Source organism: Egretta garzetta, unplaced genomic scaffold (genome assembly GCF_000687185.1).
Source record: "Egretta garzetta isolate BGI_Z169 unplaced genomic scaffold, ASM68718v1 scaffold85, whole genome shotgun sequence".
Classification (NCBI taxonomy): Eukaryota; Metazoa; Chordata; class Aves; order Pelecaniformes; family Ardeidae; genus Egretta; species Egretta garzetta.
Window position 1 is genome coordinate 3,620,871 of NW_009259718.1, and position 14,312 is coordinate 3,635,182.

Below are 14,312 nucleotides of genomic sequence, written 5' to 3' on the forward strand. Positions count from 1 at the left end.
TTTTCTGGGAGCATCCCTGCCGATGCGGTGTGGAACTGCTGGGCTGGATTTTCCTCTGCCTCCTCTGCTGGTGGCAGGCTCTTCCACTGCTGGGGAAAGGAGTTCATTTGCAACAAAATTCTCTGTGCAATTATATCCATGTTGTGATTAATTCAATAAATACCAAAATGTCAGCTGGATTCAAGAGCCATGACCCTTATATACAGGTGACAAGAACATCCAGAATTACTGCAGCACTTGTGCATGCGCTAAAAGCAGCTCTGAGCCCTCCTGCTCCAGGGCGCAAGTGAAGTCCCAGCCCCTTCAGATCAGGAGAAAATGTTTCTGGGGAGGCTTTGCCCTGTCCCCTGTGGGATTCCCTACATCTGCCCCTGAAGCGTTTAGCACTGGCTTCGAGATGTGGGAAGATGGATGATCTGTTCAGTGGGAGCAGAAGTGAGAAGGAGGCTCCTGGTGACCAAGCGTGACCAGTAGAGTCTCATAATCCCTTGTGAAAGCTTCTCAAGTGCCAACCAAAAACTGGTTAGTTTTATTGTCCCCACTAGTCCCCTTGGCAGGCTGCCCCAGAACCTGACTGCTGTAGTGGTTAGGAAGTTTTTCTAATTTCCAGCTTCAATGGATTCACAGCTAGTTTATATTCTCTCGTGCCAGCACGGCTTTAGCTGAAGCTGTTCTTCCTCCCTGGTGTTTATTTCCCTCGAGAATAGACTTCACTTTGCTTAACTAACCAAACCAGCCTCCTCATATGTTGTGAGATCTCCATAGCTTGTTGGCGATCCTACAAGCTTGCTTGTACTTGCACTTCACATTAAGCTTTCTTGGCTAGAAATGAGCACGGGTCTCTTCCATGGGCGAAGCCTTACCAGCGCCTTGCACAGCAGCAGTAACCCACACCTATCACTCCTAGAAACGCCTCCCGGAGCACCCGTGTCTTCTCGATGCCTCGGTAAGTGCTCGCAGTTGGTATACGATTCACTGGCGATCCCCAGTCTGTCTTCTTTTCTGCTGCTTATAATCAAAGAGGCTGCAGATTACACCCATGTCCTCCTGTGCAATACCCTCATCCAATTTGGCAGTATCTCTGGCTTTTATTTATTTACTCGTGCATTTATTTTTCTGCGATCTTTGGTCTCCTTTTCTCTTATTAGTAAGGGATGGATATCATGAGGCTGATTTCCCTGCCTCCAGGTTACCCCTGATCATTACAGCACCAGCATCTGGAGACGGGTAGTGTCTATTCTGTTCCCCTTCCTTTGTAGCTCCTTTCTTTTTTCCCCCCTAAGTTTGTATTAAGTGCCCTCAGAATTTATAAACCCAGCCAAACCAGCCAGATGTGAGGAGATAGTGGCAGCAATAATAACCTAAGTGGCGTTTCGCCAAGGGGACGTTTTCTGAAGTGTTGTCTTTAAAAAAGAAAATTCCCAGGAGGGCAAAAATAGTCACATTGAAGACAGGGCTGAAAAATAAAATCCAGTCTCTCTCTCTCTCTTTTTTTTTTTTTTTTTTTTTTTCTTATAGAGTGTTTTGGAAAGCAGAAAAATGTTGCAAAATCAAACAAGTGGTTTTAACCTAGACCCTGTATTGAGGTCTGTTTTAAATCTCGCTGGTCTCCAACACTGGAGTCGGTGCCGCGGGAGCGGCATTTGCCTGTGGGATTTTACGCTCTCGCCCCGTGGCAGCGCACATTTGTCTCCCAGACGAACTGTGGTGCGCACAGAGGGGTCCGTTTCCCGCAGCTCCCTCTGTGGTCCCATGTGTTTTGAAGTCCCCGTCAAGTCAGCAGGTCTCTTCTTCCCCTTCCCACCCTCCCCTGCAGTCCAGCGCTCTGCCAGCCTGCTTTCTTCTCTGATTCATCGGTTTTTAAAGCTCGAAGGGACAGGTATAGTCACATCGTTTGGCTTCTCAAGTGACCAAGAACTACCTCACCCTGTTCCTCTCCCCCCCCAAGACGCCCCAGCGAGGTTTGGAGCAGCGAGAGCTGGAGAACCCAGGTAGGCACTAATGGTCGCACTCTCCCGTGAAGACCCGCATCTCCGTTTCCAGTTTGGTCGTGGGGTAGCTGCAGGTTCCCTGCCAGGGCAAGGAGGCCTCTGCTGTCAGAAACCTCGTTCCCATACAGGTAACGCCCGCCCGTGCTCAAGGGGAATGAGCTCGGGCACAAGGGTCTTGAGTTCACATTATCCTGTGGTGTCAGTCAGCGTTTCCAGGCTTCAAAGTCACCCTTGTTGCTCCCTTCTTGAGCCCTTCTGATCTCTGGTGCCCTTTTTTGGTGTCGTATACTTGGATTTCACGCAATGGGTTCACCATTGTGATATAGGGGAGAAACTTTACCTCCCCTCAGGCTAATTGCCCCCAAGTGTGACCCATTTCCACAGCCAAGGAATTATGCAAGTAACATTCACTTACTCTGTTATCTCCCAGCGCCCTGATTCTTTTCGGCGTCCCTCTGGAGTTTCCAGAAAACAGGTCCTCCATCCTGAAAGAGCACAGACTACATTTGTGCTCCTGGATGAATGCCTTCCTGCTTTTGGTGCAGCCAGAAATACTTACTGTTTATAAATAAATGCCACACCAATAGTTATGGACTGCTCTGTGCATCTCCTCTCTTTCCATCGTTTATCACCTTCATTGTTCCTTAGGTCCTCCGAAAGCTTCATCAGCACTGGTTTAATATCTTCTTTCAGATCATTAATCACATTACTAATGAGCATTAGTTTCAGAACAGCATCCTACTAGAAATAATTTCATATTCTGGGGGTCTCTTTTCCCCCTCATTACTTGAAATCCATCAGTGAACTAAAATTTATATTGGCCCTGTTGTTGTCTTAATAATTTTTTTTCTTTTAATTGGGGAATAGTCTTGTGTGGTTAAGTGAGATCCCTTGGGCTCCTGTAACCTTTAACTTTAGATTGCTGCGGTGCCTTTGTTAACCCAACCTGTGATTTAATCGGAAAATACTACAGCTGTCGGACAGGAACAATTTCGAGGAAGTGAGATTGAGGAAAATTATAAAAGCATACAACCATTTTTATTTTAAAATGTATTGCATTTTTGATCTCTTAATGTCAGTTTAGCTGGTTTACAGCTGTGGATATCGCCTCATTTACTGCTTATGAATATTGGCGCAAGGTTATTTCCTCAGTATTCTGCAATGCCTTAAAAAGTACAGTGGAAGGTGCAGAGGGCTTCAGGGTGCCCGCCAGAAGCATTTAAGGTTCCCACTAGCGCTCATGGCTCTTATTTTCACCATAAACTTTCAAATATGGAAAACTGAATACACAACAAACCGACCCCCTTAGGTTTCCAGGCTATCTGCGCGTGGGTAGCGTGCTCTCACCCGAGGATATGCCATCCGCCTTTCTGCCAGTGTTCCCAGCCTCTCTCCACCTCCCCTCAGCCCTTTTAAGCACGGCGCCCACTCTGTCTCCCTCCAGGTGCCCTCCTCGCTCCTTAGCCAGATCCAGAAGTACCACTGAACTGCACTGCTTTGGTGCTTCAGCTAGTCCCGTGTGAAGGTGACAGCTGCAGGAGGAGCGAGAATGGATTTTTGTCTCCATCGGATGGACAAGGATGACCTGGAACCACGCCCGGAACATTTTAAGCAAACACTGTCTGACTTTTGTGCTGGGAACATCCAACCATCTCTTTTCTCCATCCTGCTGGAAGAGCTGTTGCAGACATCTCAGAAGCCTAAGAGACCCATCCCAGGCCTTCCCTTTGCTCTGATCCAGGGACCTTAAGGCACTTTCCAATACTTTTAGGGGGTCTACAGGAAAGATGGGGAGGGACTCTTTATCAAGGAGTGCAGTGAGAGGATGAGGGGTAACAGTTTTAAACCAAAACAGGGTAGATTTAGATTAGGTATCAGGAAGACATTCTTTACTGTGAGGGTTGTGGTGAGACATGGGAACGGGTTGCCCAGAGAATAGACTCCCTGGAAGCGTTCATGGCCAGGTTGGATGGGGCTTTGAGCATCCTGATCTAGTGGAAGGTGTCCCTGCCCATGGCAGGGGGGTTGGACTAGATGACCTTTACAGGTCCCTTCCAGCCCAAACCATTTTGTGATCCTATGGTGGGCCACTTTTAACAGGGAAACATTTCACGTGAAACTATAATTAATGGGAAAAATGAACCAGACATTGGTGCAGTCTCAATGTTGAGGTTAGGGTGGCGGAACAGAGATGGGCTTTCTGATGGCGTGGGGTGATCCTGTTTTCAGGCAGCTCTCTCAGAGCAGCGCTAGCAGACACCGAGTCAGGCACCTGCTTACAGTAACTTATGGTTTCTCAGAGCTTGACAAAGGACAGAGGAAGAGGAGTAAATCATTGGTCGTGTGCACATACTTTTTTGTTGCCTCCGTGCAATTTTTCCGCATGCTCTTCCATTGGATCAATAACCTGCATCAGTAAGTGGATAGTCATCAGACCAGGGCATCGGTGAAAGGGAGAGCCGCAAGCACAGCTCGCACTCACTCAGCAAAGGCACCAGTGGCAGCACACCTACCTCCCGCTGGGGTACGGGTCTGCCCTCCTGCTCCTTGCCTTCGCATTCTCTCCTCTTCTTGAGAGTCCCTCAGGCCACTGATCAAAAAGTTCCATCATGCCCAGGTCAGTGCCAGCCAGCCTGGAGCAGCTGAGGTGGCTTCTTCATCAGAAGCCTGAGCTGCAGGTGAAGAACGGCCTCCCAGGGCTAGAGGAGTCAAGGGAGGTTCCCTTCTTTGGGAAAAAAAAAAACCTCCTGCTCTCCAAAGTCAGAGGTTAATGTACTGTGTCCACCTCGGGGCTGGCGAAGGGAGATCCTCCCAATACACTTCCCCTACTTTCTGGGTTTGGATCTCTCAAACTCTCTCTTGGGCTCCTGTCTCTGCTTCTGTCCTGGTTTCGGCTGGGATAGAGTTAATTTTCTTCATAGTAGCTAGCATAGTGCTGTGTTTTGGATTTAGTACCAGAAGAATGTTGATAACACACTGATGTTTTCAGCTGTAGTGCTCAGACTACTCAAGGACTTTTTGAGCTTCTCCTGCTCGCCCAGGTGCATAACAAGCTGGGAGTACAGCACAGCTAGGACAGCTAACCCAAACTGTCCAAAGAGCTATTCCAGACCATAGAACGGGTGGTGAGCAATTGCATTGTGCATCATTTGTTTTGTATATTCTGTATATTCTGTTATCATTCTCATTATTACTATTATTTTCTCTTATTAAACTGTCTTTATCTCAGCCCTCGGCTCTAACCTTTTATTTTCTTTCCGATTCTCTCCCCCATCCCACTGAGGGAGGGGGGAGTGAGCGAGCGGCTGCGTGGTGCTGAGTTGCCAGCCGGGTTAAACCATGACAGCTTCCCAGCCTTAACACAAGGTCCTCCTCTAACGGAACCTCTTCTCCATCTCCCTAGAGCCTTGTCATGCCTGGAGAAGGCCAAGATCCAGGAAATCACTGTACAGCAGTTAGCAAGGCGCAAGAGGCCGGGTAAATCACACCCCGCCACAGAGAAGAGCATGCAAGGGTCCCAGATCAACCAACAGGGTGCAGAGGCTGAATCCAGATAAAATGATTAGGGATTAGATTGAAATTAGGAATTCCATGCCCAAAGAGGAATGGATCCTCACATCTTAAAGGTCCAAGTTAATCCCCCCCCACACACACACCCATCTCCCTATTCTCTTTCTCAGACATTGCCCCAAAGAATGGCTGGGACTTGGCGGCTGGTTACCATGATGCTGTAAGCACCTTTCTGAGCTTCTCGGTTGGTTCTTCGCTGGATCAAAACACCCAGTCCCACATCTCGCACCAGCTCAAGACTAGCACCGAGATGAGGGCTGCTGTTCCTCCAGTTCCTTCTTTCAAAGTCTGGCAATCCCAGGATGACTTGTCTTCCACTACACCTCGCCCAAGCCCTGCTTTTTTCTGTGTAGCTCCTCCTTCGGCCTTGCTTCTCTTCAGGGCCTGCTTTGACTACGACATCTCCAGAAACTCAGTCAGCTCCCAGGGCAGCTGGCTTATCCCCCTCCAGCACTTGCTTAACTGTCTCAGCCAAGGTCCCTCCCTTCACTCTCCCAGATGCTAGAGACCTCTCCAGCCACACCTGGACGTGGAGCCCTTTGTCACCTGAAGATCACAACTCCTTCTGGGGTTTGCTATGGGACAGAACAGCGCAGGGAAGCAGGGGCAGAGCCCGCCATACTGACAGCTCTGCCTTGCGCTTCCTCGAAGGGTGAAACACATGCAAACTCTGGCCAAAGCTTTCAGGGGCTGGATTCTGCACCCTTTTTTCAGGGCAAGATAGTCAGTCCTCAGCAACACGTCTGTCCCTCTGTTGATGCCCATATGTACCACGTGGGGATACATGGCAGGATCCCGGCACACCGCTTCTGAGCGCAAGCTGTGCATCGATTCCCTGCCTTCTGTTCCAAATGAGCTGATGAAAAGGTGTGTGCGTAGGGGTGCGTGCTGGAGCAGGAAACTGGCCCAAGAGCCCAGGAGATCTTCCCTGGCCCCGTATTCCTAATGCCTCCCAAGTTTCACCCAATACTGAAGAAGTTAAGAAAAACTCCTTCGTAATGACGTCAGCCTCAGCTGTAGAGAAATAATGAGAAAATAATGGAAATATTCCCTGGCCGTGCCGGAACCTCAGAGGCCCAACTCAGGGTTGCACAGATGACCAGGCAGCCAGGAAGACCAACCAATCTCCCCCGAGTCCACAGCAAAACTACAGCAATGGAAGGACATGGTGGGTTCTTGGGTCTTCTTTCATAACTTCCAAGTTGAGCGTTATCTCACTCTGTAACTATACGAGATGGCTATAAGGCTATTTCCTCTAAGAAAATAAAACCTTAGAATTAACCACCACATTTCTCCCTCAGCCATTTCCCAAGGATATGAAAGAGGTTACTCAGTTCCACAGCAGGCACAACTAGGTCAGTTGAAGGTAAAGACTGATCCAACAATTCTTGTTACAGTTTGTTTCTTTATTCAGTAAACATCTAGTTACAAGTTTCACAAATTAAAAAAGTGGGGGAGCTGATCGAAGAGGGGTTGGGGGGGGCCCACAGGCTGATCCAGCTTTTGTTCTGCTCCTCCCTTCTCTAACGCACACATCCTTCTGCTTCTCCATAGCCACGCCGAGGAGCAGGAGGGGAATCGAAGCCTCTGTCCCAGCGAGGGGACCGACACGGGGTTCTAGCACAATTCCCTCATCTTTCCTTCACAGGGGACTAAACACAAACTTCAGAACCAGCCCAACCCAGCACAGAAAGAGCGGAAAGGATGGAAGAGGCGAGGTGGCAGCTCCTCATGCCCACCACTACTGGCAGAAAGAACAGAACCAAGGGAGAGCAGAAAGGGAATGGGCATTTAATGTGTTCCTTGCACATCAGTGAGATTCCCCACGCCCCACTACAGCACCCAAACGGGGCAAAAAAGAGCAATGCAGAAGATTAGTTGCTTTGTTTTCAATTCTTAAGTGGGAGGGAGGTTAATACTAAATTTGAGGAGGGTCCAAGTGGTGCTTTGAAAGGGCTTCAGAGTTTCACTGTCTGTACCTGGGAGGAAGGGAAACAGAGAAAATCAAAAGAGTAAGTGGTGACCAGAAAGCAGCACAGAAGACAGATAAAGAAGTGTTTAAACCTCATGTCTAGACATCAAAAAACAGGCAAAAAGTCCCTTTGCAAGCACTAGGTCACATCCTAGTGAACCCTACTAAAAACACAGGAGAGCAGACACCAGCACTTAACTTACATTTCAAACGGGATTGACAGCACATGGTCTCCAAGTTCCATACAATGACAGTATAAACACTCTACAGATGCAATCCTACCTCATTTCATACCGTTTCAACCATCGGTTAAGGCTGACACCACACTTTTTTGTTGGTGAGAAAGCTAACAGCTTCCACCTTCCCATTCAGAACAGCATTTCCTCAATACTCCTACCTCCCCTTGCTCTCTGGATTAAATGGGAAAACCCTTTTCCAACCAACACTGCAAAACAATGTAAGACTGGGGCAATGGAAAAAAAAGATCACATGGCTAAGAGGCAACCGCACACAGGAAGATGAGGAAAAATAAACTTACAAAGACTTACAAGAGCGTGTAGGTAGATTTGGGGGTGGCCACGCTGCACCCCCCACAAGGTCTGCTCCGAGTTCACCAGTCATACCGACGGGACTGTCTGGAGGGAGAATCCTCAGGGCCCTGGATTGCAAGGCGAGTCCCTTCAGCCCGACGGCCACTGCTGCCTTCATGACGTCTGTAATCCAGCCCTCGCTGTGGCCGGAAACGGGACGTCTCTCGCCTCCACTCATCATCAAATGCAGCTGCATCACCTATGTAAGGAAAGAACAAGCTCAGACGGGGAGGAGGTGGGAACGCGGCACCTGGGTTTGCCAGGAGGAGGACATGGACAGTACTCACTTTCGTCCATGTTGATGTAGTCCTGCCTTTCCTCCTGGTCACCCGTGCGATGGTTCCGGGACCGCTGCATGATGTGGGCCCGCTCCCTGATGTGGTGTCCAATCGACATTTGTTCCAAGCCGCTGTCCGAGTCCCTTACGGTCCGCCTTGTCTCACGGATCTGAGGGCAGATTCCCATGTAGGATCAACAGTTTAATTCATTCTCCCCATAAGGCACCCCGATTCCTGCCTGCAGCGTTTCAGTCATGCTGCACTGCCACCACTCCCAGGATCTCAGACACAACGTAACTATAAGGGAAAAATGGATTCCCGCCCTGCCAGCGCTTCCCATCCCCTCCCAGTGGCCCCCAGCATGGTTCAGTGAGTCACAACGCGTTCCTTGAACTGCAACTGACTGCAAAGCAGAAGTGCTGTGGGTGGCCAGCACTGAGCCACCAAACGAAGTCTAACCACCCACAGCAAAGCCAGCAGCTTCGTGCTGGGAAAATGCACTGCAGCCTCCTCCTTACCCCACCAGGTGCTGAGCGCATCTCTGAGGTCTCTTGATAGACTTTGGGTCCATCACCCAGGTTGGAATAGGAGATGACAGTTGAGGAGGTAAATGTCTGGCAGTTAGCACCACTTGTCATATGCTCCTGCAAGAAGAAATGGGGAATGGTGTAAAGAAGGAATGGGAGGGAAGAAGAGACGGCAGTTAATTCTCTCTATATACAACAAAGCAGGAAGATATTACAACTGGAAGAACATAATCCCCATAGGTCCATGTTCCTGGAGAATGCATCTTCCTGTTAAATTAATTCTTGTTTCTTGCTAAACAAGTCTACCCCCCACACTTCCTTCCTCAGCCATCTCTCCTCCCTGCCCTCAGTGGGTACGCTTCAGGAGCACGCTCTCCATCACTCCGTGTCAGTCAGCAAGCAAAGCTTACAGCCTCTGCCCCCTCAGCAGCTTGAGCAGAGCCAATACCAAAGAAGCACGGTAAGATGGGAGACCTCAGAGAGGATGGCAAGAGCATCCTCAGCGCTCCCCTCGACAGGATGACTTATGGAGGGTTCTTACCATGTTTCCAATCATGTCGTTCATCATCCCAAACATATCTATAAAGCCACCTGCCTGATAAAAAGGAAAAGAGAACACAAGAATAGTCAGTTTGGAAAGATACGGGAGGAAAGACCAACCAACTATCTGCAAGGGACAAAAGACTGCTGCCTAAGAAGAAAAAACTTGTTCTTCTCCTTTTCTTTCAGTAGCGCAGAAAAAAGACAGGATTTGGGGGCTGCTCTTCTCTCCATTCTCTCAGGTTGCATTGCCCAAGTGTTCTGGCTCTCCAGATCTCCAGATACAGCAAAGGTTGCTCTTTTAGTTTGGGTCTGGCTCCCAGAGCACTGGGGTTTCTGAGTGCAGGCACTCGGCGAAGCTAAGAGAAGAAATCTCAGGTATGCACTTCCAGTGATCTTAACCATAAGACAGTCATCCTTGATGATGTTTTCACCTCATCACACTCAACTCTTAATTTAAACCACCAGGAAGTTTCCGTTGATTGTATTCTTTCTAACATAATAACAACTTTTCTTATTTTCCCTACCAACACCTGACTTTTTAATCTTGTAAACTTAAAGGCTGCAGTAATATACTGGGCCAGCAGGTCCCACGGGTTAATTGTGCAATATGTAAACAAAATTACTATGTCAGTTTAAACCTGCTGATTTTTTTGTTTCCTCAAGTAGCCTCTTGTTCTCCTTTCCAGCAAAGCAGTGCTCACGCGCAATGCTATTATCCTCTGAAGTCTATCTGTTTGCATTCTTATTAACCCTTCTCTGAGCTACAACAGTTCCAGGATGCTCAGTCTCTTTCACCGAGGCAATCCTGCAGAGCAAAGCAGCTGAAGTTGTTGGATCTGGAATAACCTATTTCCACCATATCATTTTAGTAGTTCTCACATACACATGGCCATTCTCATTCCAGTCCTATTCACCTGAAGTATTCTGTTGGCTTTTCCATCTGCCACCACTGGCAAAGGAGGTTCAATAATCACCTCTGCCTACTGAGAGCTAAGTCTTTTCCCTGCCTTGTCACGGTTCTTCCATTACCTCCAAACAGATCTGCAGCTTCTTTTCAGACATATGAGGTTATTAAGAGACTATCTGCTCTTCCTGGATATTAACTGTCCCAATTCCTGTGAAATATTGCGCTGTAACAGCTTTAGGGCTCTTCTCTGGTCAAGGTGCAAATACAACCTCCCCAAACAAACAGAGTTAGAATCTCTCCTCTAAACCAGCTCACAGACAAGATCAAAACATTAGAGGGGAAACAAGGGAAAGGCCTGAAGTCATATAGCAACTCAATGAGAGAGGTCCAAGAGAAACCAGCTGCCTCCAGTTTCAGTTCAACACCCTCTTCCGTATTCTGTTTACTATAAATCTAGAGCTCATTCTTCACACCTTCCCACCCTCACCACCCCTTAGGATAGATGGTCTTGCTCACAGATGGCTACATCTTAGTACCGGTTGCACACAGCGCTGATGAATCTCAGTGTGGAGCCACTACTTGGAAAGTCTCTAATTTGACGCAGAAAAACAGAGAACTTACCATGCCGAGCATCCCAAAGGGTGAAACAGCTCCTGCCTGCCGGGACAACAGAAAAAACAGAACAGAGGATGACCCTGCAACAGCCAAACACTAGATCCTCCTCAGAACACCCACATCCATCTCAGAAACAGAACTGGGAACACTCAGGCCCAACAAACAGGTCAAGAAAGTGCCCCACAGGCTCATGGTGGTTCAAACCATATCACCCCTAACAAACCAGACAGAAGGCGATGCTCCTAAGTTTCTCCCAGTTACATTGATTTATGTCCTTGAGAAATAACAAGTATTTCTTCCCTTCCTCCCATTCAACCCAGAACACAGTTGTGTTCAATGTATCAATGCACGTGGAGTAAAGAAAAGGACAAGACCACCACTGCTTTAGAGATTAATTCTGTGCCCACCATCCCTGAGAAGGTGAGGGGTGTGCCCAGCCCAGTAACAGCAGAAGACAGAAGCTAACAGGCAGTTTATGAAATCCTATCCTGTACTTTTACCTGCATCCTGCGGCCAGCCTGGCGAGCCCCAGGTGTGGTCCCATCCGTGATGCCAAGGAGTGGGCCAAACCCAAAACTTCCAGAAAGCATGCGGTTCATGTGCTGCCGGTGGATGGCAAAAGGGTCCCTTTTGGAAAGGTTGAGAGAACAATGGTGAGGAAGGGATGACAGATGACAAAGCCCCACATAATCTGCCCATTCTGACTTTCTCTTATGTAACTGTACATTCCTTTCCAAGCTGAAAATCCAGAATCCCAAGAATTCAGAGTTGCTTATGGTGATCCTTGGGGCGGGAAGGGACCTCTGGATCCCATCTTATGTCTTGTAACAGAAGGTATTAAGCACAGAGTGCCTCTCAGGCACTAACTGATGTCTGTTCAGAAGCAGTTTGGTGTTCTGGTCCCACTAATGCTTTAGAGCCAAGCATGGCCAAGGCCATTCCAGAACCTCACTGCTCTAACAGATGAAAGCCACTTCTCAGGTCTGCAGTCCATGTACCACCATCATTTCATACTCATTCCCTCTGGTGCCACCAAAACCCTTTACATTAACAGCTCTGTGAAACAATCAAACCTTTCTAGAAGAGCAGTTCTTAATTTTGCAGGGAGGTGCACAAAGACCATCCTGGCTGCAAAGAGAAGACTACACTTAATGGGACAAGAGAGCACATGATCCTAGATAACGTCCTCTCACCCCTCCACAACACACGCACAAATGCACTCAAATGCAAGACTGAAACCTCCAGAATGGGCTGTGTATGCCCTGACACTGTGTGACGTCCCTCCGCCCCAAGTAATCTTCATCTGCTGTTTTCCTACAGGGCTATATGTACACCTGCCAAGAGGATCCGTGATGCCAAGGAGTGGGCCAAACCCAAAACTTCCAGAAAGCATGCGGTTCATGTGCTGCCGGTGGATGGCAAAAGGGTCCCTTTTGGAAAGGTTGAGAGAACAATGGTGAGGAAGGGATGACAGATGACAAAGCCCCACATAATCTGCCCATTCTGACTTTCTCTTATGTAACTGTACATTCCTTTCCAAGCTGAAAATCCAGAATCCCAAGAATTCAGAGTTGCTTATGGTGATCCTTGGGGCGGGAAGGGACCTCTGGATCCCATCTTATGTCTTGTAACAGAAGGTATTAAGCACAGAGTGCCTCTCAGGCACTAACTGATGTCTGTTCAGAAGCAGTTTGGTGTTCTGGTCCCACTAATGCTTTAGAGCCAAGCATGGCCAAGGCCATTCCAGAACCTCACTGCTCTAACAGATGAAAGCCACTTCTCAGGTCTGCAGTCCATGTACCACCATCATTTCATACTCATTCCCTCTGGTGCCACCAAAACCCTTTACATTAACAGCTCTGTGAAACAATCAAACCTTTCTAGAAGAGCAGTTCTTAATTTTGCAGGGAGGTGCACAAAGACCATCCTGGCTGCAAAGAGAAGACTACACTTAATGGGACAAGAGAGCACATGATCCTAGATAACGTCCTCTCACCCCTCCACAACACACGCACAAATGCACTCAAATGCAAGACTGAAACCTCCAGAATGGGCTGTGTATGCCCTGACACTGTGTGACGTCCCTCCGCCCCAAGTAATCTTCATCTGCTGTTTTCCTACAGGGCTATATGTACACCTGCCAAGAGGTTGAGACCGCATACAGCTTTTTCAGATTTGAGAGGGAAAGGGAATAATAACTGGGGTCCCTAACTGGTTTTCCTTCCTTTCTTTCTTTTGCAGCCTTCACTTTGAGGGCTGTATGCATTCAGATGTGCTGGAGGAGCAAGGAGAGAAAAAGGAGAATAAGGACAAATGGCCACAGAAGACAGCAGCCACAGCAAAAAAAGTCTGGGAAATACCATAGCATTGCTCTGCACATCTCGTAGTCTGTGCTTATCCCTCGAGTGTGAATAACCTCAACAGCATATAATATTCCTGAGATCACAAAAGCACCTACTACAAACCAATACTTTCCTGTCTCTACTGGAAATGCTTCCCATAATAAAAGCTAGACTCATACCTACCACATCAATGAGAACACAGAGTAATTCTGTGACTAACTGGGACATCAAGGCCTCCTCTCCTGATGGTTTGTTTGCAGCTGATAAAATTCTTGCTAATTACCAATTTTATAAGCAAAAACTGGACATTATCCTTCTACATAAATTAATTCCACCAAATTTCTACTAGTGCCACGCTTAACATAATCAAATTCTTACTGTATTACAGTCTATTCCTTATCCGCTTTGGCAAGGACTGCCAACTTAGTTTCACTGCCAAAATTTATCAATAGCATCCAATTTCTGGACTGTGGACAGAAACAAAAACATTCAGCAAAAGGAATCCCAGGAAGAGTTCTTGGGACCTTTGTTAGATTTGAAGACTCATATTTCAAAACTACTTGTTTGTTGTCTTCTCTTTACGTAGTTCCTTACAACTTGACAACTGCTTTAGCAGTCTTCTCCAGCCCCGTTAATGATTTCCGGTGCAGAACAGCAACAAACACTGGATGGAACAGTAGATTTTATCTATCTGAACCGAAACCCTCCTTTGCGTAAGGAAAAAAAAAAACCCTTACGCAAAGACAAAGATGAGGTATTCCAGCCCTCTCTCCCTCAGACACTTACAATGCCTCCTGGCCTACTTTATTTAATTACGCTTTCCTCCAAGCCCATGCTCGCATATGACAGAAATCAGACCAACGCGATCCAGGTTATTCCCCGCGCTGCCCCTGAAGAGGACGCTTGTCTTTTTCGCCAGACAGCTGCTGCGCTGCGGTATTTCCCGCAGCCCGGCCGGCCCTCTGCCCGCCTATTCG

At 47.9% G+C, this 14,312-nt stretch overlaps 1 protein-coding gene across 1 annotated transcript; it reads right to left on the reverse strand.

The window, feature by feature from the left end:
- Positions 1-6,977: 6,977 nt before the first annotated feature.
- MLF2 (myeloid leukemia factor 2) lies at positions 6,978-12,437 on the reverse strand. Its single transcript, XM_035894506.1, has 8 exons — positions 12,373-12,437; positions 11,494-11,569; positions 11,000-11,035; positions 9,470-9,523; positions 8,920-9,045; positions 8,411-8,570; positions 8,082-8,322; positions 6,978-7,540 (listed from the first exon to the last, which is right to left on the reverse strand). The coding sequence occupies exons 1-7, from the start codon at positions 12,393-12,395 to the stop codon at positions 8,144-8,146; spliced, it is 654 nt and encodes a 217-aa protein (XP_035750399.1). The 5' UTR covers positions 12,396-12,437; the 3' UTR covers positions 6,978-7,540; positions 8,082-8,143.
- Between the last annotated feature and the right edge of the window lie 1,875 nt (positions 12,438-14,312).

Excerpts from the sequence above, each read along its gene's own strand:
- MLF2 (XM_035894506.1), bottom strand. The coding sequence starts at position 12,395 with ATGAACCGCATGCTTTCTGGAAG. Across the intron at positions 11,036-11,493 it reads AGGCTGGCCGCAGGATGCAG|GCAGGAGCTGTTTCACCCTT; the intron begins GTAAAAGTACAG and ends TTGTCCCGGCAG. Across the intron at positions 8,571-8,919 it reads TGCGCTCAGCACCTGGTGGG|ATCCGTGAGACAAGGCGGAC; the intron begins GTAAGGAGGAGG and ends ATCTGCCCTCAG.